This window comes from Zonotrichia albicollis, chromosome 3 (genome assembly GCF_047830755.1).
Source record: "Zonotrichia albicollis isolate bZonAlb1 chromosome 3, bZonAlb1.hap1, whole genome shotgun sequence".
Lineage (NCBI taxonomy): Eukaryota > Metazoa > Chordata > Aves > Passeriformes > Passerellidae > Zonotrichia > Zonotrichia albicollis.
This window is the reverse complement of record NC_133821.1, coordinates 76866457-76893131: the sequence shown is the minus strand read 5'-3', so window position 1 is coordinate 76893131 and position 26675 is coordinate 76866457. Positions and strand designations below refer to the sequence as shown.

Here is a 26675-nt window from a genome sequence, read left to right as displayed (position 1 = left end):
CCGCGCAGAGGCTGCTGGGAGCGGCAGGCCCCGCCCCCCGACCAGTGCGGCGCGCGGCGGGGCGGCGTCCGCCATCTTGCATCGCTGTGTGCTGCCGGTGCGGAGCGCTCCGGAGGGGCGAGCTCGCGTTTGCACGGCGCCGGGCGCCGGGCGTGTCCGCCGCGATGGGTAAGGAGGGAAAGGCGCTGAGAGCCGGCGGGTAGGGGCAGTAGAGGCTGCATCGCTTAGGGGACGGGGTGCCCGGTGCAGGCCGGTCTGCCGCTGGCTCCGGCGGCACTGCCCGCATGGCAGCTCGGTCGGGGCTGGGACGGGGTATCCGCTGCCTCAGGCAGGAGGGCTCTGCCGTCCTCCCCCTTCCCTGCCTTGCTGCTGGTGGAGGGGGCTTTCCACGCTTTCTGCTGGGGACGGATGAAGAGCGCCTCTCGTCGCTGTGTGTAGCCCGGGCGGGCGGGTGTCCGGCCTGTCGGGCTGACAGGTCAGGCGGTCCTGGCGGTCCCGGCCGGGCCGGTGCGAAGCCTGTGGGCAGCGCCCGGCCGGAGAGGGGGCGGAGGGACGGCGAGCCGCCGTGTTTAGTGAGCCTTCGGTAGACAAGAAGGAGGGGGAAAAGAAAAAGTAGTATGATCGGTGTTAGACTATGCACAACAAGTGTGTGCAGTGCAGGATGTGGTGGGTGGAGGGATTTAATGTTAGAGCGGGTGTAGTTTTGTAGCACAGAAGTGAAGGCTCGCGTGGATCTAGATGCAGACGATGTGAAACAGGGACTGCCAGACTTCTTGCCCTTACGATGTCTATATTCAACGCCTTGTGGTAGGATGGAAGCCATAAATGTCTCAGTTTTTCTTTTTAAAAACAGTTTCGATGGGACGTTCCTTCTAGTTGACCTTCTGTAACTTTTCAGAGAGGTGGTGACTGGGTTACTTGAAGAACGTGCGTTTCTCTTGTTCAGTCCATTTCTCGGCCCGACAGTTTCACTGGCACAACTAAACTAGCAAGGCTTGAATGATTGAGAAAGGGATGGTGTTCTAGGACTAGATAATCCAGTGGCATTGTTGGGAAAATAAAGTTACATGGCTGTTGCTAGAAATTTGCCTTAGGCAGTGGCACACTTAGCCTTGTTGTGCAGAGATGTCAGTAGTTTGCTTAGGTTCTTGTGAAGCAGATACTTGGGTGAGACAGGCTGCCGAGTCCCTGCGTTGGTGCCTTGATGTCAGCCTAAGTCTGCAGTCTGTTTTCCGCTCATACATAGCTTGTGTTTATGGCTTAGTGGTCCTTGGCACTGATGGTAAAAAAAAAAAAAAAAAAAAAAAAACAACCAAACGAAAACCCGAAAACAAATTGTCTCAGCATGGAAGTTGTCAGAGAATTGTGCATAGCTCAGGAGCTGTAGTTTACATGCTTTCTCCTTGTAGAATTCCAGAGGAGTGATAGTTTGTGTAGAGTTTTCTTTTTAACAGTTGTTTCTCAGACGAAGGCTTCAGTTCTAGCTTTATAAAAAGGCACCGTGCTATTAGCAACCTTTTCTATCTACTCCGTTTGATCATGCTGGTGACAGAATGGTGAACTATCACTTTTATCTTTCCACAGCTGATACACCTGAAATGACAGATTCTAATCTTCTAAATCCATTTAAACAACTGGTAATTGGAGTGAGACAATAATTTTGTTAGTTTAAAATGAAAAAGAGTATGCTTGTCTGTGTGTTACTGACCCTTAAATTACTTTCCTGCACACAGTTTAGAAGGAAAAGCACAGCCCTTAGATCCTGTTATGTTTGTGAGACAGTGAAAGTAAAGAAACAATGCCATAAGGTATTAAATGAAGCAGTAACTACTGCAGGTTTTCTTCTTGGGTTTATGTTTATTTGTAATATGTTCAATGTCATCTTTATGAGAGGAGGAAGGAATTTTTTTGCTTGCTTGCTGACAGAATCAAAATTTAGCAGCATAATGTCTTTTTAGCAGCTTTTTGTTTTTCAGTTAGCTTGTAAGATGCATAGTTTCTTTTTACAGTAGCTTATGTCCTATAATGCTGTACCTGATTCTTGACGTGAACTGAAGTTTAATCTGCAGTTTGGACATGCCTGTCTAGGCATAGGTTTTCTGTGGTTTCTGCATTAAAGATTTTTGTTGATGAACTCGATATTGCAAACAGATGCAGGAATATATAGTGACTGCTGTAGATATTTTCATTGTACAAGAGATGGCGGGTGTGACCTTTTGGAGTAATTTTGTATTTTTTCAACAGACAACATGGCAAGCCCAGGTAAAGATAACTTCAGGATGAAAAGCTACAAGAATAATGCACTTAATCCCCAAGAAATGCGCAGGAGAAGAGAGGAGGAAGGAATCCAGCTTCGGAAACAGAAAAGAGAAGAGCAGGTAAGCATCCTGGGGAGCTGTTCACTGTTCAGTGCCTGTGGAGCTATATTCAGGGGCCTGAAAGGACTTGAACAGACTCATCCTCTAGAGTGGAATCCAGGAGTGCCAGGTTGAATGTCTGTTTTCTTTGCATTTGTGGGAAGCATCAGGCACAGTTCTCAACTGAATAATAAAAAGATTAGTAGAAGCCCTTTTAAGTTACTAGGGCACACAGAGGAGAGAGCTGTGACTTTTAACATCAGTCCATAGTTTTATACATGTGAGACTAGACCAGAAGAACACTCATATTTCCAGTAAGAATTTGAAACCTTGCATTCTCTGCTAGAGCTGGGGTCAAATATGGTGTGTGAAGGGAGAAGATTATTTTCATCTTTGATACCATGCTTCAAATTGCCTAAGAGCTCTTCTACACCAGCTTAATAAAGTGGCTACCAGTTAGTGTCTCTGAACTATTATCCAAACTTCTGTTCTCATTGAATTTTTAGTGACCAAGTGTGTTGAACATTGTATTGTTTAATAGTTTGTCATAGTTCCTCTTCACAGAATGTTTAGTAGTTTCTTGCCAGGAAGGTAAGGAAGGTAGTTTGTTTTTCTGTTTGGTCTAAAGTGGATGACTTTGTCTCTCACAACCTGGAGAGTGTCCCAGGCTCTGGTGTACAGTCTCCTATGAGTTGGAATGCTTACCCTTCTACTGGGAAAGTGGTGCATGGAAAAAGGATTTCAATTATTTGGGCCAGAGGGGTAAGAGTCAGAAGTGGTGTGGTACTAGAGCACTTATCTCTGAATGGGTAATGCATTGCAGTTCCTGCTGAAAGTTTTGTTTACACATTTTGTAGTAAATGCTCCCTAAATAAATAATGAAAATAATGGGTGTTTCCTCTCCCATGCTGACTGTTGTAATTATGAGACTACTCTTATGGTCTGCTTGATCTTAGTTTGTTGGACTGGTGGTTTTCAGCTCTTCCTGACCTGAGAATGAGTTTATGCAGGGAGATGAGACTGCTTGTGCTCCAGAAGAAATGGTGACTGGTAGAAAGACCAAGCAAGTTTATACTTTTCAACCAAGAACTTCTGTGTTCTTGTTGAGCGTTGAGAAAGAATGGCTGGTCTTCCAAATGTGCAATATTGTTTCTTGTTCCTTTGTGGGTTTAAGTGGAATTAAGCCTTATTTGCACTCAGTATTCTGTAGTTGCTTTGTGTCCAGAATTACACCCAACCCATAATTTCATCAAACAGGGGAGAGAATGCCTTGGTTTAGGTTCCTGTTGAAATAGAGCTGGATGTAAACATGGAGTTGTTCTGCAGTTTTGGACATGTAGAACAATAGAAGCCTAGGTCTGTAGATACCTAGAGGGATAGAACGTCAGGATTTATTAGTGGTTTCATTATTATGCCTACAGGTAAAATCTTAGTCAATTGACTGAGAGCCTATAATTTCTTTCTAAAGGTAGAAATGTAAATATTCTTAAATTTGTTGATTACACTTGTTGTAAGTGTAGTACTGGAATAAAGATAAAAATTTAGGTTTGGTTTCTAGAAGAGAACAGGTCAATGTGAATGTTTTGCTTATATGCCAGAAAATGAAGAGGCACTCATTTAATATATTTTATTAAATACTACAGTGCTGGTATGTATTCTGAGCATAGACAGTGTGTGCAGCTAATTGTAGAGCAATTTTTGGACATAGTGAATGTTTAATGTTGCATAGTTCAGAAGTTCACCTTGAAGCTACACTATTTTTTTCTCTTCTATATGAAAATTATCTTTCTAGTTTAATCTTTCCTCAGCTAGGTATAAAATACAGGTGCTGCTTAGTGGTCTTCTGTAGAAGGGCAGAATGCAGTGCGCTGAAACACAAACATTGCCTCTGTGTTGGTGATTTTAGCCTATGAACTAAGGAAGGGGAAAGTAACTTGTAGAATACTGTTTCTTGTTTAAAATGCATGGTAATTATAAGGGATAAAAGACTGAAAGCAAAAAGATCTGTATCTTCTTCTTCTTGTGGAAAATATTATGGATCTTTATAACTAGCAAGAATCTATTCTGAATGTCTATTTTGAAGTGTTGCTGTGGAGTTTCTCAAGATACAGATATGATAGTTTTTCTCCTTTATGTTATCTAAATTTTTGTATAAAATTTCCCTTGTGTGGGTGAATAGGAAGGTGAATAGGTAAAATTCTTTGACTGGTATTGGTGGAAGCGTTTCTTGGAGTGTATGTCATCTGTACCCACACTTTGGTTACCCCCAACATCTCCCAAAAATGTCCCCTTTGTTCAGCTGTTTAAACGCAGAAACGTATCTCTCCCGGGAAATGAAGAATCCATGGTAGAAAGCCCAATTCAGGATCCTGATGTCAGCTCTACTGTTCCTATTCCAGAGGTAAATACTTCAGAGCATGTTTAGAATGTTATCTATTAGTGTGCATAGTACTACATTATAAGAAATCTTCCTTGCATTTTTAGGAAGAAGTTATTACTGTAGATATGGTACAGATGATTTTTTCAGATGATCCTGATCAGCAACTCACAGCAACTCAGAAATTCAGAAAATTGCTCTCTAAAGGTAGGTAAACATTGCCTGTTTTTTCTAGTTGTTTCCTTCTGTGTTATTATGAATTATACTTAGAGTCAGTTAATATTTCGTTATGTTTTATTTTGAAATAAATTTTGCAGAAATTTGTAGTACTGTTTATAAACTGCCAATTCTCTTCTGACCTAATGGCTAAATACAGAAATCTTCATTATTTCAATGTTCAGTCTTTCAAAGTAAAAAACAAGAATGTTTTTGATTAAAGTGTCCAGGACAGTAACTAACTGCACACTAACATACCTAGAATAATTGTTGCAGTGATTCAGCTTCTCCTCCCATTCTCTCCTCATGGGAAAAAAAAATTACATGGCTGGCAAAGAAGAGTTGTAACTTGTTTTTGTTGTGGCTGTAAAACATGCAATCTTAAGGTGATGCTGGTATGTTTACAGCATGATGGGTAAGGGTGTGCTTGGTCTTTTAAAATGGCATCCAGTAGCCATAATTGCTCTTCCACCGACCTGAAGTGTTGTTCAGCTTGAGGGAAGAGTGTTTTGTGATGTTACTAACATGCAAATAGTAATAGTATGTGTTACTGTTATTATGTGTAACAGGGTGTACCACTTCTTAGAGAAGATCCTGCAAGTGAAAAGTTTGTAACTCCTTCTGGAAAGGAAAGGATTGAATGAAATTTCGATGAGATCTACAAATCATATTCATGGTCCTTGTCATACTGAAAAAGGAATTTATTTGGTCTTTTTACACAAATATGTTTATTTTTATTCCCTAGAGCCTAATCCACCTATAGATGAAGTCATTCAAAAACCGGGAGTAGTACAGAGATTTGTGAAATTTCTAGAGAGGAGTGAAAATTACACTTTACAAGTGAGTTCAGCTTGTACTGATTGGGGGTTTTGAATGGGATTAGAAACCCTCCATAAGAGCTTTGGAAGGCACATGTTTTGTTTGGTGGGGGTTTTGAATAACCAAATATAATTATTTTTCACCACTGAAGCCATATGTTTTCATTACTGCTGCTAAAAATGTGACTTGATTTTGTGAATTTCATAGTAGTCTTTAGGGTCATATATTCAGCTGGACAAAACGTTGGGTGTTGAAACAAAAGGTGTTCAAGAGGATTTACAGAGTGGTATATTAAGATTATCAGCAATGATGTGTCAGCAGAATCTGTCTGACTAAGTGTTGAATATATTGTAGTACTTTTCAGCTAAAATCTTAGGAAAAAATACAGGAAACTGACAGGCTTGTTTGAAATCCTTTTAGAAAATCATTGAGAAAATATCTAATTAATGGTAGGAGTAACTAGTTCTGTCTGCTCCTCTGTGGGAGTAGCACTTAAACCTTGTGGACATTTGTTCTAGAAGAATTAACTTAGTATTGAGTAAATAAAAGGTATCTAGTACTAATAATAGTGTCACTAGTTAATAGTGACTCAAAATCTTTCTTAGTTCTGTAAACCAAAATCTAAAAATAATGTAGTTACCGAAAGTTCTTACTAAATCGAGATTTTGTCAATGCCAGGTTTTTTATTGTGTAGAGTACTATAAAAATAACTGCATATCAATGGAAAGGAAATAAACTTGGAGAATGCACCTCTGAAACTCTTATGTCAAACTTCATGTCATGATTTTAAGTTTTACTGTTGAGTGGTTTAACATGGTTATGTTTGTGTTCCTCAACAGTTTGAAGCAGCTTGGGCTTTGACAAACATAGCATCTGGAACTTTCTTACACACCAAAGTTGTAATTGAAACTGGAGCTGTTCCCATTTTTATTAAGTTGCTTAGTTCAGAGCATGAAGATGTACAGGAGCAGGTAACTGTCTTCTTGAGCGGTTTTTCTAACTACTTAAAATTCAGTTATGAATATCTCTTTTGGGGTGTGTGGGGTTACAGAGGCTTTGACCCCCATTTGCCTACTAGCTACTTGATCTGCCTGCAGGAAGATAAAAATTTACTGTCACTATTTTTTCCCATCATGGATTTTTTTTCTGTTCTGTATTATTTGCTGTAAAAGGTATAGAATATGTGTAAAAGTTGATTTGCAAGTATGTATAAATTCACTCGGATGCTTTGCATTTTAAGGCAGTGTGGGCTCTTGGGAACATTGCTGGTGATAATGCAGAATGCAGAGACTTTGTTTTGAACTGTGGAATATTGCCACCTCTCTTAGAGTAAGTATTGTAAACTAATACTATAATATATTGTATGTGTATCAATAAATGAAAACTTCAGCTTAGAATTTACTTGCAAAGAATATAAGTTTTTATCTAATTTGGGAATCATATCAATATAATAAGAAGCAATTTAATGTTTTGGATTACATGAGCTTCATGCATATCTTTAATTAGTTCATGACTGAAAGCTTTTCTATGTTTTCAAAAGGAGGGAAGTGTTACTTCACAGGTATGAAATTTCTGTATTGTGCCAACTTGATGTTGTCAGATTTCTGAATTTTCTGGGGTGCAAGACATACTTTGATTCCCTCTTGTAGGTTTCCATCTGCCTAGGAATGGGCTGTTTTCTCCACTGTTGTTCAGTAGTTCCAAGCTCTAGTCTTCCTATTTGTCTGTTTGCTTGCTGAGATGAGCTGACAGAATAGTTGTTACATGAGCTGTATTCCACAAGATTTATCTTCACTAGGAATATCATTCCAGCATTTACTATGTGCTTACCATTGTATTTTTATCACAGGGAAAAATTTGCGCAAGACAAATGTTACTCCATTTGTTACCACTTAAAGTAATAAAATGAAACATTTGTAAAATAGCTTAAAATAGCAGGGGAGAACATGATTACCTTCACCAAGGGCTTAAAGAACAACATTTTAGACATTTTGTTATATACCTGATTTTTCAGGTGCTGAATCTTTCATGTTCTATTTAGCAAAAGCAGAATTTGTTAATTTTTTTACAGGAACTTTCAAGTTTCAGCTTTTAATGGAAGTATTTTTATTATTATTAATTGCGTTTTCTGAATGAAAACATCAAAGTTCATTTCATGCAGGGTTGCGTCTCCTAGCCCCTTCTAAAGACCCTCAGAAAGGTTTGGTTGAATGATCTTTCATATAAGCAATTGTTTACTTTATATGCATGTATGTGATTTGGGAATGAGACCTCCCAAAATTATGCAAAATAATCTCAGATTCAGTTGATTTTAAGAAAATAGTTGCAGCATGTAAGATATGAAGATAAATAAATTTAAACTAGTGATCAATAATAGAATTTCACTTCTTTATGTGATGTTCTTTTGGTAACAATACCCAGAAAAATAACTATTTTTTAATAAGAAATTACTTTTTTTCTTGTTGCTTCACACAGATTGTTAACAAATTCAAATCGTCTTACAACGACTAGAAATGCAGTCTGGGCACTCTCAAATCTTTGCAGAGGAAAGAACCCACCTCCAGACTTCAGTAAGGTATAATAAAGTAGTAATTTTGAGAAATCAGAAAGCTAAAGAATATTTATGTTTGTAATATATTATAAAACAGAGTCTTTGAATCTGAATATAGACATACTTTTTATGTTTTTAATGTCATCACACAGTCTTGACCATCTGTTGTATCTGTGAAAAATCATCTACTTTGGCACTGATCAGCAATAAAATCATATCACTTAAAAACTTGAGACTATAATCTGGTGCAAATAGTCATACACTGGTGTGAAGTGATGGACAAATTACACATTCAGCACTAAACCATGTGGGACTGTATTTTCTCCAGAACTGTTGTAGAGAATGTGAGTTATAGTTGAAGCTTCCTCAATTTTTTTTTGTTGTTCTATGATTGTGAGTGCATGCTGCATGAATAAAAATTTGATTTTCCTGCTCTGTCAGATGGAGTTAAATCAGACTATGATGACAGAGCCTATATGCTCTCCCCATTTTTTTCTTTTCTCTAGTATGGGGCTGTAAAGACTCTAGAGACTAGTAGGACTTCTAGCTTTTTTTCAGTATGAAATTAATTTCTGGTAAGGTTAATGACTTTAAAAAAGATTAACACTGGATATTCTGGCAGAAAAGACTGAGTTTAAACAATCATTAAAGTTAATCTAAAGAGAGTTTTACCTCATGAGTTAGTAATTACTAACTAGTATTTATTACTACTTATTAATTCTTAAAAAAATAATAACAAAAAGGGGGGATTTCTTATGTTTGTTAATTGATCACCTCACAATGACTCTGCCTAACCTATATCCTTTACTAGTGTTTTGTTCTGGTAGTGAAAAACCAAGATTTTTTGCTGCCTGAATACAAAACCTCACAGGAAGAGGATGCCCTATAGGCAGCTGCTTTTTGCCCTTTGCAATAGCAGCAGTTGGACACATAATAGAGACTGAATTTGCATAACCCATGTAGGGTAAAGAATCAAGTTCTACAAAGAATATGAAATTCCCAGGCTGTGCAGCAGTCATCTGTCAGTAAGATGGTCTAGTTCACTTGGCTCTGTGCAGAAGTTAGAGATGAAGGCCAGAGGGTACAGTGGCAGTGAGAACTGAAATGAGACGTTGTTTGTTTCACCAGTACAGTGAATGTAGGGTGCTGTGGTGCTGTGTGAGTTACTCTAGGTTGGTTATTACAAATAACTGCCACTACTTCTGCAAAGCCAGCCAAAAACCCCCAAAAAAACATAAAACAACAACCCAAGCTTTTATTACTTAGAGATTCTGCTTCCTGTATGATTAAAAAGCATCAGCGATTCCTGTAAAAGCAGATGATTTTTTATTTAAGCTGAACAAATATATTTAATACAGTACCTCTCAATAAATAGGCTGTGATTCAGAATTTATCCAATTTGCTGGTTTGAATTGGATATCTGGTTTAATTAGAAAGTGTTCCACTTGGGTCCTCATTCATTAATGACCTTTTGTACCTGAGCAGCAAATAGTTTTGCACATTTATGCCTTTGCAGAGTGTTCTCTGAAACTTGAAAAGTATGGAACACCTAATTTTATGCAATATTTTTCTTTAACCTAGGTTGCTCCTTGCTTAAATGTTTTATCAAGACTGTTGTTTAGCAGTGACCCGGATGTATTAGCAGATGCTTGCTGGGCCCTCTCTTACCTTTCAGATGGCCCCAATGATAAAATTCAGGCTGTTATTGATTCTGGAGTGTGTCGAAGATTGGTAGAGCTGCTTATGTAAGTCTTCTTCTCACCAAATAAATGTCTTATAGTACTGTTAATGTTAAAATTAAGCTGTGTTTTCTCACCTGATGTCTTAATTTACTTTTATGGAAAGTGATGAACATGAATTGAGTCTGAAATCTTTTAAGCTGCTTGCTAGCTTGCTTGGCTCCTGCAATTATTCCTGACATTGACAGTGAAAAAAGTTTTCTCCAAAGTATTTCCTTATATTCCTTGAAATTTAATGTGGGAATTCATATACATGAAGGAATAGAAGGGCAAAGACTGAAGACCAATGTTGAATTGTAAATTAATTTATCTTTTTTTTTTAATATATATTTATTTCACTGTTGTACTTTCCTTTCTAGGATGTATAATTGCTTTACAGACAGTTCTTGGACTCAGTGAAGTCCAGAGGCTGGCTAGAGCCATTTTTAAACTGTTCCAGTATATTTGGCTTATGGTTCATTATTTTCCTGGAAAGGGAGACTAAATCCCCGTGTTCACATGGGACTGCAGAGTAGGTCTGGGATAGTAGTTCCCAGCACAGACAGCTCAGCACACTTCCCTGTGAAAAGCTCGTTTTGATAGCTGTCAGCACAGAGAAGATTGCTTTCTCTTCCATAGAAGCTCTAGGACAACTCTGTTATTTCCTTCCCCCACACATCAGGCAGCTGAATATGGACTAACAAAAGGGGTAATTTTGCTTACAAAACACAGTAAACTTCAGTATACACCTCATAACACCCCCTCTGTTTCTGTGGCTATTGAACGACACATGTTCCAGTATCGTATTTAATAATACTTGAGCTGGGTGAAATGGATCTGCTGAGCAGAGTGCTCCAAGTTGTGTTGTTCCATAGAGGTGCTCAGTCTTTGAATCAGCAATTCAGTTGTGGGGTTGTAGTAGTCAAATTTGGCTAAACAGGGAAAGTGCAATTAGTAATACGGTGTTTTTGAGAACTAAATACTTAGCATCTGAAGTAAGCCCTTGTTTGCTGAAAATGCAAAATTATTGTTTTAACACTTGGTAATATCAAGCAATATAATATTTGTCTCCAGGCATAATGATTACAAGGTGGTATCCCCTGCATTAAGAGCAGTTGGAAATATTGTTACTGGCGATGATATCCAAACACAGGTAAGACTAGTTGATTTAAGAAAAGTTATTTGGCAAGACAGAATTTTGTGAAAACTTTAACAAAATACATGTCCAGTACAGGTATCTGCATATGTCATTGAAAGAGGCTTTCTAGAAATCTGTGTTGTTGATTTGATAGTTTAAGCTCCTGTTTTAAGCATCAAGTTAATACAAGAATGAACTTTTTTTTTTTTTTTACAGCATTGTGTATAAAGGATTGCCTAGTTTCTGTATAGTACTTTGACTGTTGCTTTTTTTGTTTTTTGGATTTTTCCCCTTCCTTTCAGGGGGTTCAGTTACTTATTATGGTTCCCCTTTTTCAAGTCTTAAAGCAGTCAAGGTTTTCACTTCTAAGCTGTGCTTATACTTAATTTGTCCATGAATTTGTATGTGATAGTCTTACTGATGTAATTTATTCTAAAGATCTATTTTATTAATTTTAGACAATGGCATTGATTTTGAAGTAATGCAGGAAATAGGAAGACAGGTCCTACTTTAAAAATAATTGTCTCTAAAAGGCTGGCAGTACTAGTGTAAACAGAACATCATGAGAAATGTTACCTGCATGATTTGTGAGCCCTAGAGAAAAGGATTTTGCTAAGGAATTAAATGAAAACCTTATCTCTTAAAAAATTAACAAATAGCTATACAAATTAGATGTGCATTTGTCAGTCATTTTGACTTATTCATATTTTAGCCTTAAGCAGCCTTATTTAGTTTTGCTATTGTCAGTCTTTTGGTCTGAATTTAATTGAAGGCAGATTCTTTCAAATTGCTGGATTGTCTGATCACACACTACAGCATTGAACACTTTAATTTTGCAGGATATGGCACTTTGTATAATATAAATGTGTTGCAAGATCTTTTGAAGTCCTCTGTAAAATGCTTTTATATATGTATATTGCACAGGGCTATATATAGTACAACTCAGTTTTCAATTTTTTAAATTATTTTAGGTGATTCTAAACTGCTCTGCATTACCGTGTCTCTTGCACTTGCTTAGTAGTCCCAAGGAATCTATCAGAAAAGAAGCATGCTGGACTGTTTCTAATATAACTGCAGGAAACAGAGCTCAGATTCAGGTAAAGCCTGGGAATTTGTTACTTGGTTGGTTTTGTTTTCATTTTACTACTTGATTTTCCTGCACAAGATGTAAATGGATAGTGCACTGACTCTGTATTACTTGTTTTAGTCCTAACTGTCTATAATTTTACCTAACCTAAATGGTTTCTTCTAAACTTTGAGATATTATTTTAAATAGAAATAGCTGTCACAATTTCTACTACATATTTGTCCAGTGAAAAGTGAATTAGTTTATAAATGGTGAATATTTTGCTTGGATAAAAGCCCAACATGATGTCACCAGCACTGAGTTGTATTGTTGTGGAAACTACTGCATCCTGAGTATTGTTTCAGTTGACTGGAGCTATCTGAAAGATTGTTCTGATCAATAAAAATGAGAATCCTGAATCAGAATACATATTCCAAAATTATTTTTTCCCCTTCTGCTTCAATCAGAAACGAAAATGTTACTTCCTGATGTAACTTAAAACATGTAATAAAATCTCCAATTACAGACATAGTCTCTCAATGGAGTCCACAGGACCTCAGTAAAATGGAAAATTTTGTTCTGAGGCTTGATCTTCATTTCAAAAACTCAGGATGCATTGTATGATTTTAAAATGGGCCAATCCAGTAAGCTGGGCTCTGCCCACCGGAAACAGAAATAAAAAACCCGAGGTTTTCTGATGGCCACTGCTGTGCAATGTTGGAATAGTTCTGAACTTCACTTTAGCATTTATAGGTTGTATGGCATCATCTGAACAAAATATTCTTTGCTTTAATATCAGCAGGCATCACTAATTCTTGTACTTAAGGCTCTAAGTGTTCTGAAATCTTTATTAATGGTTGTAAAATGTTACAATTTCATCTCTTAGGCTGTTATAGATGCAAATATTTTTCCAATATTGATTGAAATTCTCCAAAAAGCTGAATTTCGCACCAGAAAAGAGGCAGCGTGGGCCATAACTAATGCAACGTCAGGAGGAACCCCTGAACAGATCAGGTGAGTTTGTGTGTGTTACTATTTTTTCTGCTTAAGGATCTTCTATGGGGCATATGGATTTCTGCATTTGAATCTTGACAGTCATAGCAACAAAATCCTAAACATAGCCTCATTTCCTTGAAAATCCAACTTGAAAATGTAGAAATTCAGAAAAATCGAAGTCCATGCAACAAACTTCATAATTATTACTACTTTTTTTCAGGGGTGTTGCACCTAAGGGTGCAACAGGCTTATCTTCTACAGCTGATATTACATTGTCAAACACAATTGGAATAGCTAATGAACAGTTTCAGTGTTTGAAAATGGAAAACTGGGGGTTTCTTTAGCAAAGGGGTTTCTTTAGAAAACTTGTGCAGTGGGATTGTATATTGGGGGACAGACTTCAGCGATTTTAGTTGTTTATTCATGTATTTTAACTTCACTATCACCATTATTTTAAAGCAGGTGTCTAAACTTGCTCAGAACTGAGTTTAATCAAACTTTTATTGTCAGTAGCTATTTATGTGCTGCAAAGATAGAATAAAATACTCTCTGGTTTCTCTGAATACTGTAGAATAATGATCACTTTGAATCAGTAGCTGATAATTTGATTTAAAAGTTACTGTATTATATGAAAGCCAGAACTGAAAGTGATGTGACAACTTTTCCAGCGTATTTGGGAGATCTGTTGCAAGATCTATGTTCTCTTTTATAATGTAACTAATCCTGATTTTCTTACAACCACTAAGTGTTATCAGAGGGATAACTGGGATAACAAAGTGTCTTGTTTCTTTGAATCTCTTTTAATTGCTTACTATGCAACATTTGCTTATAATGTAACATTTCAAAATCTAGCATTTTAAAAATAAATTTTAATTCAGGATCTTCAAATGGTAGATGTGCATATAATACCATAGCAATGACTCTTCATCAAAAATACATTTATATTACTAGTGTCATGAAGTTTTAGTCCTCCTAATGTCCTCAGGGTACTACTGCCTAACTGCAGGATAGTTTTAAACCTCTGAATTAAGCTGTATTTAGGGGAAACATTGCTGTCATCATTTTACTTACATGCTAGAGAAGCAGGGACACTGGTTATGACTTGTGAAAGTTCATACACAATTTTTTTTCAAAATTGTGAAAAGGAGTGGGATACTCAGAATCCCAATATTTTTGTCTTTGTATTTACAGTTGTATCCTTCTCTTTATAGTAGGTGATGCCAAAATCTTAATGGACTGCTAGTGTGGACTGTGTTAGCACAGAACAGTTCCCAGTGTTCTTACATGTATCTAATGTGTTTACTTGATATTTTTACCACGAGAAAAGTTGAACTGCCTGAGAATATAAATTCATGATATTTTTTTTCTTTTATATTAAATTAAACCTATCTGAAGATTGTAGTAAAAAATTTTAAAGGACTACAGATTTCACACTTCAATTAGGAATACACACATTCATGTTGTTTTATTAAGATAAGTTGTAATATTTATTTCATGATGGGCTAAGCTTCTCTTTGTATTCTTGCATGTTTTAGAAATTCTGTTGCTTCAGCCACTTTTTTTAGCAAAAGTAAGTATTTATAGCAATAGACTGGTGGTATGTCAGAATAAATGTTCTGGGTTATCAGTTCTTTTCCCCTTCCTCTGTTTTGTTTCTGTTACAAAGGTATTTGGTAGCACTAGGTTGTACCAAGCCTCTTTGTGACCTCCTGACTGTGATGGATTCAAAAATAGTACAGGTGGCTTTAAATGGACTTGAAAATATTCTGCGTCTTGGAGAGCAAGAGTCAAAGCAAAATGGAATCGGCGTTAATCCTTACTGTGCCCTCATAGAGGAAGCCTATGGTAAGAACACACTTCTTGTAAAACTGCATACCTGAACTTCCTTATTCCAGGCTGTAAAAACAAGACCACTGTGAGTCATTTTGAAATTTGCTGGTAAGTTTTAATACAAGAATTACTCCAAGCAGAAGTAGACATAAAGTATCACAAAGTAAGTAATGTTACATTTAGGGGAAAGCGGTTAAATGCAGAAAACATCTGGGTGTTTGTCTGCAGACAGTTTAAATGTCCCTCCAGAGAAACATTCTCAGAAGGGTTTAATACAGGTGTCCCAGTCTATTGGAACCATGCTTTGCATACATTTATCTGCCATTCCTAAATACAGTTTTTGATACATGGTCCTGTCTGCTACAGTTTCATTACCAACAGGGATGTAAGATCAGGGTTTATTTAATTGATACTGAAGTTGGATTACTTTTTAATATAGTAAATATAGTAACAGCAAAATCAACTGCAGGTCATAAAACAAAATAAGTTTTTACTTTTGCAAGTATTTTGTTTAGTCCCTTATACAAGTTCTTGAATTAAACCTCTATATAATGGCATTCTAATTTGTGGAATCTCATGACTGGCTTCTTTTACAATTGGCTTATAATGAAACTGATGTTCTTTTTGGAGAATTGCCTTTTTTGTAGCTCTGACAAAACAAAATTGTCAGACATTTGTATTTCAGAAACTGCTAGTAACTAATAGAACTGTAATCCTAATTGACCACGTTGCATCTGATTAGGTGGTGCTAACTTTACTGTAAAGTTGTCTTTACATCTGAATTCTGTTACTGAGTTCACTTTTTTAAATCAAATGCATGCTTGAAGAACTTAACAATTAAATGCATAAGAGGAGTAAGTACTGAAGACTATAGTGGAATTTATTGTATTACAGATTCTGTCCATTCATAATTTTAAGTATTGACTCTCTAGGCTCTCTTCTTTTCTTTAGCACTTAAGCATAGGTTGCTGAAGCTGTAGAGTGTAAGTTCAAGTAAGGAAAACAGCTGATTATATCACCATCATTGCTTTGGCCTCTGCAGTCACCAGAAGGGTTCATTTGAGCTCTTTCTAATCCAACCTAAGTGGAAACAACATTACCTTAAAAACCTAAACAGAAATTTTATATTAATCTAACTGCCTAAGCACTAGCACTTAATCTCATCTCCTTTGGCTGAATTATGTCCTCTACTTGCAAAATTATAAGCTTTCCAAAAGGTAGTATCTTTAAATCTTACAATTAATTAAAAAAAAGATACCAGACTGTGCCTAGTGACTGCCCCATGAGTGGAGATAGAATTTAGAGTTGGGGGAGACTTAAGAGTGGAACAACAGAAATTGGGATATTTGTTTAATTGAAATGCTTCTAGTTTAGTTTTAAAATGAGTTTGGACAGCAGAAAATGAAGACTAGAAATACATCAGTTAGGAAATTAAGAACCAGTGATATCAAATTAATTGAGGTGACTTGGGATTGCATCTTTTGTTTTAAGAAGTACTGTTATACTATAAGCTTTTTCTATTTGAATTCATCATTCATTTAAGCAACTATATTTTTGAAAATTTTCTATTTTGAATTTAGGACTTGATAAAATCGAATTTCTTCAGAGGCATGAAAACCAAGAGATCTACCAAAAGGCTTTTGAACTCATAGAACATTATTTTGGTGTCGAAGAAGAGGACTCTAGTATTGCACCTCAGGTGGATGAAAATCAGCAGCAGTTTGTGTTTCAACAGCAGGAGGCTCCAATGGAGGGGTTTCAGCTCTAAACTACTGAAGTGAATATAAGCATAAAATTTAAACACTTGTATGGTTTGGGTTTTTTTTTCTCAGAGGTCTTTTCTTTATGGCCAAAGTTAGAGGAAAAGCAGAATATGTTTTACAGAAATAGATGAAGAAACAGCTCATGCACTTTTATATATTGTGTTACAGACAACTGTTCTCTGTTTTGTATTTGTTTTCTTCATCATCTCTTATGTACAGAAAAAAACTGTGAGTAATCATGTCTAAAAGCATTAAATGTGATTTAACAAGAACTGTTTAGCTAAGACTTGGTAGGATTTTAGGTAGTAGTTCTGAATTTTTTCATGTAGTCTCAAACTTCATATCAGCAATACAGTTACTGACAGTTGAATTTTTGGCAGTAGGCTTGACTTGCCCAGTTTCTATCAAATCTACCTCTTGTATTGAAGCAGAAACATTGCTTCAGAACTAAGGCATGAAATGAAGATGAGCTTGTAAGAAGCTGAATTGGAATGTGAAAAATATTTATTTAAATTGTGAAACTTTTATGCATTACTTACTTTACAACACACTGTTGGAATTTATTTATAAAATGTATTTAAAGACGTAATAGATATAAATATATAATGCTAATTACCTAATATAATATTGAATATATGAAAAAGTACTTTCTGAGTTACGGGGGAAGAGGACTATTTCAGAGGTTTTCAAATTGGAATCAGCAGAGACCTTGCTGGTCATTAGATGTTGGCTCTGTAATGAAAGCTGCTAAATGGCATTACAAGTCAGCCACAACTGCAGTGCTTTGCAGTGGAAGCAGCCGCTGCAGTTACCACAAGAAAGCTGCAATTAGGACTGACAGAAGGGTGATGTGCACCAATCACCACGCTGATGTTTTAGAGCTGTCTTCTGTCAAGATGTGGTAACATCACTTTAGTTTGAGAAACATTGCAATGTTTGCCTTTTAGTACAATAGCTTCTTAAAAGTTTAGACAGTAGGTGTTGTTTTTTGACCAAGTGCGCTACTGCCACTTGAATTGTTCCTTAGGTTAATGAATTTGGTTTGCTTTTGGTAAGACGATAGAAATACTGCAGTGAAAAATGAATAGTGAATCACACCAGTTGAAGGAAAAGTTTGTTGTACTGTAAATAGCATTAAGTATGTGGACACCAAAACTAACTAGAAGTTACTGTCATCTAAGTATTTAGGTTCTACAATATATAGTGTTTGCTGTTAAACACTAAAAGATACAGAATTCTAATATTTACGTTAACAATTTTGAGTACAGAAAAATGTATGCTCTGCTTTGACTTGCATATAGGTAGTGTTTCTGGTGTATTAGTAGTGTATCTCATTTGGAGAAATTAATACTTTGGGTTAACTCTGAAGTATTGCTATTTTTTATTACCTGTAATTAATGTATTAACATCAAACTCCTGGGTTAAGTGAAATCTGTGACATATGAGAGCATTTCATGCTTCATAAAAGGCTGCAATTCTAACTTCAAGTCACTTACCCATGGCACTGTGCTTGTCACTAAATAATATTTTAATGCACTGAAAAATACAGGTTAAAGGTGGTATCATTTACAGTACCATTTTATATTTAGAATTTTTTTTACATGCAAGTTGATTCTAAGATGTTTCACTTTGATGTTACAGCAATATATTCTATATTGTAATTGAATGTGGGACTTGAAGTGGATTTTCTAAATTAATGGTCAGTTTTGACTAAGATATAAATGGGAGGGAAGCAACTTCCCTTTGAGGTCTTTTTAGTGGAAGATAGAAGTGTAAGAAGTGTATATAGGAGTGCTGTTACTTTATGAACTCTGAATAATGAGATATTTTAGCAAATGACACTTTAAACCTAGATTTGTACAGCATACAACAGTTTTGAATAGTGTGATAATATTGAGTACAGCTGCCAAATTTTCATATAATGTTAGGTGATTGTACTTACGCCCTTTTTACTCTCATAGTTTTAGGTTTTCATACACCAACCCTCATTCTTTCTCATGATCTCCCAACTGCACATCTACCACAGAACAGGGTAACAATCATGGAAATCTACCAAGGTTACTAGCAAATGCTGAATTTCAGTGTTCTAGTGTAAGAGAAATATTCAGGTAACAGGGTATTCCTTTGTTTCTAAGAACCTTGTGTTGATAACAACCAGCTGTGCCTGCTTTTTATTTGGAGAACCCTGTAAAACTACATTTATAAACCTCTCTTATTTAAACCAAATCTCAACTATGAAAATCTTAATTAAAAGACTTGAAAATTAAGAAAAGAGGGGAGATTTAAAGTGTTACATTTGTTTTGAAAGAATGTTTTCAGTGTGGATATATATTCTATCTTGTGGATGGTTAGTGACTGCACTTTACACATTTAGACAAACTATATTTCATGCCTCTGATAGATTTAAATGGAATAGTTTGAAAGGGGACTAAAATTGATGGACTTAGGATTATGAAAATCTTTATTTAAACTCAACATTTGATTTACCCTGATATTGTTAAAAAATAATAATGAAAATTGTTTAAAGGATGGTCTGTCCTATTTTATCACTGGGTTTATATCATGCTTTGTCAGAAGCACATAAATGAACAAAATAAAACCAGAGATTATGACTTAAGGTCAACTCCGGTGTACTTATTTGCAGGTAGGGGCATGATTATGATGATACCTAAAGAGATGAAACTGGTATGGAGAGGGAAACAAAACTGTGATACGAAAATCTCTAAGTTTGGCATTTTATATGCAATCTGAAGTGCCCCATCAGTTACAAAGTCTTTTTAAAAATGCAGGGGTTTGGGTTTAATTAAAAGGGTACCATTTGTTATGCTTAAATGTGAATACTAACTAACTAATCTATGCAATTATGCAGAGCATAAAGTTTTTTTTTATTAGTTCCCTACTCTTGTTACACTGAATCATATCTAATTTTTTCATCATTGCACTTTCGTCTGAGGATTGGTTCATACAGCTTTTTAATTTTCTAGTATTTGCTTTACACACTGTTCATAGCAGCAATCAGAAAATAGTAATAATGTTGGAACAGAAATGTTTGCTGTAGAACAAGTTTGCAACTGGAAACTATTTATTGTTGGGCCTGTCTTTAAAAAAGTAGTAAAGATGCACTATTGTCTTTCCTCCATGGATAATCTCAGTAGGTTTGAATTTATTAAATTGTACAGCTGAGGATTTTTGTTATAAGTCTGCAAATTGATACGTGGACCTAAACTGTGACCTCAGGATTTCACTGAAATCTGGAATGAGAAATTCTAGTTACTTATGGCACAATGTCTTGCATATATAATGTCAGAAATCTAAATTACCTGTATTAACAGACAGTAATAGTGCATCTTTAAGTCCAGGCCAAAGGCCCATTACTGTAACAGAACACATATAAGTAGTATGCAATATTATGGAATGTAAAAATCTCCAAATACCATACAGAAACCAATAAAACCTATTTTACAGATGTTTACTGTATTTATTTAGTGATTCAGTAAGTGTTGCTTCTTAAAGCTAAAAAATGCAAATACCATTTTGAATACAGCATTGATGCCAATGAGTTCCAAGTGGCAATTTGTGTACTGAAAAACTGCGCTGTCACCAGACAGAAAACTTCTTGGGTGTAAATATTTTGTGGTTATCTAACCAAAGGTATCTGACATTCTTAGGAAACTACCTCATCCCCTTTAAAACTAATTACTGCTTTTAATCATATACAAAACATTCTAAATAGCTTTAATTATATGCAACAAATATCCTGAATATCTTCCTAATGAAAGAGCCATTCGCTTTCTTTTTGTGATGCTGTAGCTGCCCTTACTGGCTCTAGGGTGTGCATACTACAGTTGTCCATTTAGGGGTGAAACTCACTAATAGCTCTCAGCAGCAGTTAATGTTGCTCTTCCAAGGACATTCAGATTTCAGACGAAGTTACTTGGTCTTTGCCTCCGCGGCCAGCGCAGCCTCCTCCCGCCACTTGGCCTTCTTTGCCAGGTTCAGGCTCGTTAAGGACTCGTGACGTGCGGCAGCCTGAGGAAGTAACAGTGTAGGAGTAAGGGTGCACCCAGGGAAAGCTGCCCAGCCTCAGGAATGGGCAACAGCCACTTAGAGTGCTGGGGGTGACAGAGACTACATTAGCTAAAGCTTGAGCAGCTCTCAGCTCCTGCTCTTGGTTTTCACAGAATGCCATTATTTTAAAGTACACTACATGGTCACACCTCACCTTCTTAGCTGAGGCAATCACCGCAAAGCAGGCAATAATTGAGAGCCCAATCATGATGTAACAGGCTTTAACTCGAGCTTTGTTTCTTGCCTTGTCTAGCATCTCTGGCCTGCAATTACAGTAGTTGAATTGAGTCATTAAAAAAGGCAAAGTATCTCTTCAAAGTATTGCAGACATAACATCACAATTAAAAACATAAATATAGAATTAACTTCTGAAACAAGCATCTTCAGCTTGCTGCAGTTAGTTATGTACTAGCCATTTTCTGATCCTAATCCATTTCCCATGGCAAAGCAACATTAATGGATTTAGACTGTTTTGGGTTTTTTTTAAGCTGGGAAAAACATTGCTCAGGCAATAAATGTTTGCTTTTAATGCTTGGGATAAGTACACAAGAAATCACACCCTAAATTCTATAAACAGTGAAAATTGAGTGGGGTTATCTGTTTAAAACAGATGGAGTTTACCATGTATATGTGGTGTTGGATGGAGTAAAAGTAAGTTCCCTTTATTCAAAGTTAACTTTAGAAATCAATTACTGCTGTATCTAACCTGTTCAAATGGTGTTCTGTAGGCTAAGGACTTTACATCCTTGGATTGTTGATTAAAGCAGAGTTAGTACTATTATAAGTTAAAGGTTTAAGTTCTTTATTAAAGCAGCAGCTTGACAGAAAGTGGGCAGCTGATGTCAGCCACCTTGCTATTTCAGGAACGCACACCTAAACAAGAACAAGCTACAGGATTGTTTTTGCTGGTCATCAAAGGCAAAAATAGTGAAAATGCTGTCCTCTGTTTGGCAGTAGTCAGTGCAAAGGAGGCATTTTACATCCCAGCAATCTGCTTTGGTACAGCACCCATTTCCACCCTCTCTTCTGAGCCAGGAGCATGGCCCTGGGGAACCAGCAGTAGAGGAAATCATGAAAATTGTCCCAAAACCTTCAGCTAAGTTTTTCCAAGTCAAACATTATACTTTAGAGCACAGTTTTTAAGACATTCATAATAATACTGGCTGTGCACCATTTTCCTTTCATAAGTCACCATGGGAATGCTTTATATATATATGGATAGACAGATATATTTGTAAGATATAAGTACATGTTTTATACGTATGTATAAACCCAGAACTATGTGTGTAAAAAGAATAGTTTCATAAAGAATTGATTTTGTGTTCTATGTGAACATGTTGTAATGCTCTCTTTCCTTCAAAAAACATTTGGATTTACTTTGAAGAGTAACATGGTGGGATGGGGCAGAGCTGGGGCTTTGACAGTGCCCATGAAAGCCTGGACCAAGGCGGGTGCTGCAGTGCTTTGCTCTAAGGTTCGGTGTGGTGGAAGAGGACAGGCGCCCTGGGTGGCAGTGCTGTACCAGCCCCTCCTTGCCCACGCACACAGGAGGGGCACGTTGAGCACATTCTGTTTCTTGCAGGTGACTGACTAACAATGCCTGCAGTTCTAAGGAGCTGCTTCTGGTTTGTACAATGATAAAAATCATCTTCTAAACAAGCTGCACATCAGACTGGCACGTAGGATCATTAATCCAATAATCCATTTGTGGCAACAAAAGCAAAACCGTAAATGTTATTAGTCTGATGTATTAGCCTAATTATATTTCACAGTGCACTAATTGAAACTCCTCTGAGGCAAATTTTCACTTTCTCCCTGCTTTCTGCATCTGCTTTAAGGAAAACAGACAATGTTCTTCCCTAATTGCATATTAGGGTCTTTTCTATTCAGTCCTTAATCAAGACTCCAGGCAAACCTCTGCTGAAGTGAGCAACAGCCAGGGCTTTAAAAAAATCCCAAAGAAACCACAACAGCCTTGAAAAAAGCCTGCAGATTTGTTTCATTGTACAAACAATGAAATAAATTGTACAATCTTCAGCAGTTAGGTTGTGTTCACACCTTGAAATTCTTTGTTTGACAAGTTAAAACAGTGCCACAGTTGAGCCTCAATTACTAACAATCAACTACTTCTAGTATATTACTATTTACAGTATTATATAGTGTAGTATAGTCTTACAGTTCTAAAAATACTTTGCTTACCCAGAAAGCACAGTGGTAACACTCACCTGCCAGGCCAGAAAGAAGTGATTTTTGTGCATGTGTCTGTATGACTGACAAATGTCACATCTTTATAAACATCTCCTGACAACCTGAATAGCATTTACAGCTCCTGAGACATGTCTGAACCTTCCTCTAGAGAAAGATGGTGAAACTAACAGTGCAAGATAGGCTAAACTGTCCAGAAAGCCACTGTGCAGCTCAGCAAACTCCAGTGAAACTGTCAGGAACCAGCAAGAATAGGCAGAGGTTGTACCTGTTGCTTTACACAGCTCTGCACACTGTTTATTCTCCACATATCACCCAAGGCACGGACATACTGTGATGATAAAAAGTAGCATCCTGGAGGGATGTCTGACATGCTAATATCCTAAGAAAAAGGAGCCTTAAACATTAGAGGGGTTTCAGGTGTTTAGTGCCTGACTCCCTTAGGGGTTGCTAATTTTCAGCAAGTCAGAGAACTGTAGAGTCTGTGTGGTTTGGGCGGGAAGGGACCTTCATCATCTAGGATCAGCAAGTCCAGTGGGTCAGCAAGAATAGGAGATGAGGCCATGTCAAGTGCTTAGTTTTCCTTGATGAGGGCTTCTTCTCTCATACCTCTTTCACTATTTTTCCTCAAATTCTATAATAAAAAATTATTTATTGTATGTAGTCATTCAGTGACAGCTCCCTTAGAACAGTTTATGCGAAATATAAACAAAAAATATTGTTTACCAATAACATCCTTCTCTGATTGCACATTAGGACTAAGCAAAACAAACAAGCCAGTACATAAATGTAACCAAGGCTCTCTACTCAGATGGATCCATTCTTAATCCCAGGCTCTAGGGACTCTAGCAAGGAACATTTTCTCATCTTAACCTCTAACCAGGACAGGAAATTCTCTTGCCCTCTAATTTGTTTCCAAGTCTCAGTGTTGTAAAACCGATCGTTTTAAGCTCTGTGGAAAAGCCTTAAATTTTCCACAGAATCAGGATCACAGCTTTCCCCTCAGCTCCATCTTACCCTTGGACAAGACCAGCACACTTACGGGATCCTCTGAGGAATCTCTTCTTCTGTCTTGAAACGTCCAGTCCAGAGGAGGATTTTCTTGTCAAACTTCGAAGGTTTGCAACTTGCAACCACCCTGTGAGCCTGCTCAGCTTAAAGAGTAAGAAAAAAACCCCACTTTGTAAACCGTTCACTAAGAGAAAATTATGACTGACAGTAAGTTGTAGAAGGGAAAAACCCTACCCATTTTGGTTGTTGTAAGAGTAATTTAGGGATTAGATCTCCGCGTTTCGGCTACGCAGTCACCTCCGCGCCGTCTCTGGAATATCCCTGCACGCAGCGAGTATTTCTGCGGGTCTGATTCGGCCTCCCCTCCGCCCGCGGCTGTGCTACCCAAGCGAGCAGGAGAGCGCTCGGGACCACCCGAGCTGTGGTGCCACCATAGGGCCCCCCCGCCGGGCAGCGCAGCCGCCCTCCGTCCCGGTCCCGGTCCCGAACCGCCCGCCCGTGCATCTCCCCGTCAACCCCCGGACGCAGTCTCTTCCCCCGGCCCGGCGGGCAGCCCCTTACCGCGGGCGGTGCCCGGGCTCCGGGCGGGATCCCCGGCGGTCGCGGCTCCCCTCGGCGCGGGCGGGCGGAGCGGCGCGGCGGACAGCAGCCGTCCCGGGCGGAGGCGCGCCGGCAGCATGGCCAGGGTGGCGGGCAGCGGCGGGACCCTCTGCTGCAGCCGGACGCTCTGCCTCGGCCGGACCCTGTGCTGCAGCCGGACCCTCTGCCTCGGCCGGATCCTCTGCCTCGACCGGACCTTCTGCCACAGCCGGACCCTGTGCCTCGGCAGGACCCTCTGCCGCAGCCGGACCCGGCCGCAGCGGGAGCGACCCCAGCCCCGCCCGGCCCCCGCCCCGCCCCACCCCGCCCCGTGAACCCTTCCAGCCAACCCTTCCTTGTCGCCGACACCCGGCGAGATCGGTCCTCCCGAAAAGGCATCGTGTTCACTTACTACACTCACGGATTGCAACTCAAGTGAAGAAAGGTCGCCGTCCGAGACAAAACTCAGCTAAGGAAACAGACGCGGTAGTTCAGCTTCATGTTAGGACGTGCACCTGCTGGAGCGAGTCCTGAGGAGGGCCACAAGAACAAGAAACCAGGAGCACCTCTCCCGGGAAGACAGGCTAGGAGAGCTGGGGTTGTTCGGCCTGAAGAAGAGAAGGTTCCAGGGAGACCTTAAAGCACCTTCCAACGCCTTACAGTGGCCCACAAGAAAGATAGAGAAGGGTTTTTTACAAGGCCATGTAGTGATTCCCATATTCCCATTACAAGGAGTAATGGCTTTAAACTGAATCAGAATGGGTTTAGAATAGGAAGAAATTCTTTCCTGTGAGGTTGATGAGACACTGGCACAGGTTGCTCAGAGAGGTTGTGGATGCCGCATCCCTGGAGGGTTTGGTGGGGCTTTGAGCAACCTGGTCTAGTGGAAGGTGTTTCTGCCCATGGCAACTAGATGATCTTTAAGGTCCCTTCCAACACAAACCATTTTATGATACTAGGTAGAGTATAAGTACTGTGACACAAACCTGCCCACATCTGCATTTCTGTCATTTTACTGCTTTCATGCTTAAATATACTGATCCTCATCATAGGCTTTTCCATCTACTTCAATTGAAAAAAAAAAAAAAAAAAAAAGATGTTTTTCTTTTCACATCCTGGACAGAGTTTGATTAAAAAACAAAGCAAAAACAAAACAAGCAAAGAAACAACCAACCAAGAAAACCCCCTCCAAAATAAAACAAAGGAACAAACCATAAAAAAAAATCAGACAAACCAGCACAGAATAGACATTTACTAAGTAACAGCCTGTGTCAGTGTGATATTCATGACAGTTTAAGACTGTCTCAACACAGCTGTGTCTGATGCACCAAGCAGTGGAAGATTTTACATGCATCAGCTGCAGATGAACAGAGGAAGTCCCACTCCCCAGGGAGAAATCACTGTCTGGCAACAGCCTAAGCCCTGTGTTCGGTGTGACAGCCCAAAAGAGGAGTTTTGAACTATTTGTAGCCAAAATCTCCAGCTATCTTTTCTTCAGGAGCAAGAAAAAAGAAAGAAAAAAAAAAGAAAAAGGAGGAGATGCACCTCTTTACATGCATGCACACTCCTTGAGCACCGGTGCCCTCTTGCAGAATGTTGTCAAGGAGATGAAGACACATCAATGGAAATGACCTAGAGGATGATACTTTACCTTTGCTCAAGGAGGGTGGCATAGTGTGACTATGTCAAGCAGTGCTCCCTGAAGACACAGCTGGGAAGGGCTCAGTGTCATTCATTACGAGCAGCATCCCAGACACAGCTATCAGCTGCCCCTCCTGACAGTCACCCATACATTTAGAGTTCCAATGGCCATCAGCAGAGCTGCTGGGAGGGATTGGAGCTCATATAGTTTCCAGCACTCACCAAAGAACTGCTCTAAAGAATGTGGGTAGCTGAAAGGCATCTACACAGCCAGAGCTACTGAAATCTTGAGGGAATTATGCTCTGGAGAAGAGGACATCCAACGCTTGGTGGCCTTCAT

General features: G+C 38.4%; 2 protein-coding genes across 2 annotated transcripts; one reads left to right on the top strand and one right to left on the bottom strand.

The window, feature by feature from the left end:
* Window positions 1–8: 8 nt before the first annotated feature.
* On the top strand, window positions 9–20308 carry KPNA5 (karyopherin subunit alpha 5). The gene is made up of 14 exons (XM_005490680.4): window positions 9–168; window positions 2245–2378; window positions 4657–4758; window positions 4842–4941; window positions 5696–5790; window positions 6609–6740; window positions 7010–7098; window positions 8245–8344; window positions 9902–10065; window positions 11113–11191; window positions 12148–12273; window positions 13129–13256; window positions 14905–15083; window positions 16649–20308. Exons 1-14 carry the CDS (start codon window positions 165–167, stop codon window positions 16834–16836), a joined length of 1620 nt encoding a protein of 539 aa, XP_005490737.1. The 5' UTR covers window positions 9–164; the 3' UTR covers window positions 16837–20308.
* FAM162B (family with sequence similarity 162 member B) lies at window positions 17833–26675 on the bottom strand. The gene is made up of 5 exons (XM_074538607.1): window positions 26616–26675; window positions 24677–25163; window positions 24147–24258; window positions 21054–21162; window positions 17833–20860 (listed from the first exon to the last, which is right to left on the bottom strand). Exons 1-5 carry the CDS (start codon window positions 26673–26675, stop codon window positions 20762–20764), a joined length of 867 nt encoding a protein of 288 aa, XP_074394708.1. The 3' UTR covers window positions 17833–20761.

Excerpts from the sequence above, each read along its gene's own strand:
- KPNA5 (XM_005490680.4), top strand. Across the intron at positions 4,759-4,841 it reads CTACTGTTCCTATTCCAGAG|GAAGAAGTTATTACTGTAGA; the intron begins GTAAATACTTCA and ends TTGCATTTTTAG. Across the intron at positions 10,066-11,112 it reads AGATTGGTAGAGCTGCTTAT|GCATAATGATTACAAGGTGG; the intron begins GTAAGTCTTCTT and ends ATTTGTCTCCAG.
- FAM162B (XM_074538607.1), bottom strand. The coding sequence starts at position 26,675 with ATGAAGGCCACCAAGCGTTGGATGTCCTCTTCTCCAGAGCATAATTCC. Across the intron at positions 25,164-26,615 it reads ATAATTCCCTCAAGATTTCA|CTGAGTTTTGTCTCGGACGG; the intron begins GTAGCTCTGGCT and ends CTGTTTCCTTAG. Across the intron at positions 24,259-24,676 it reads GAGCCCGGGCACCGCCCGCG|CTGAGCAGGCTCACAGGGTG; the intron begins GTAAGGGGCTGC and ends TTACTCTTTAAG.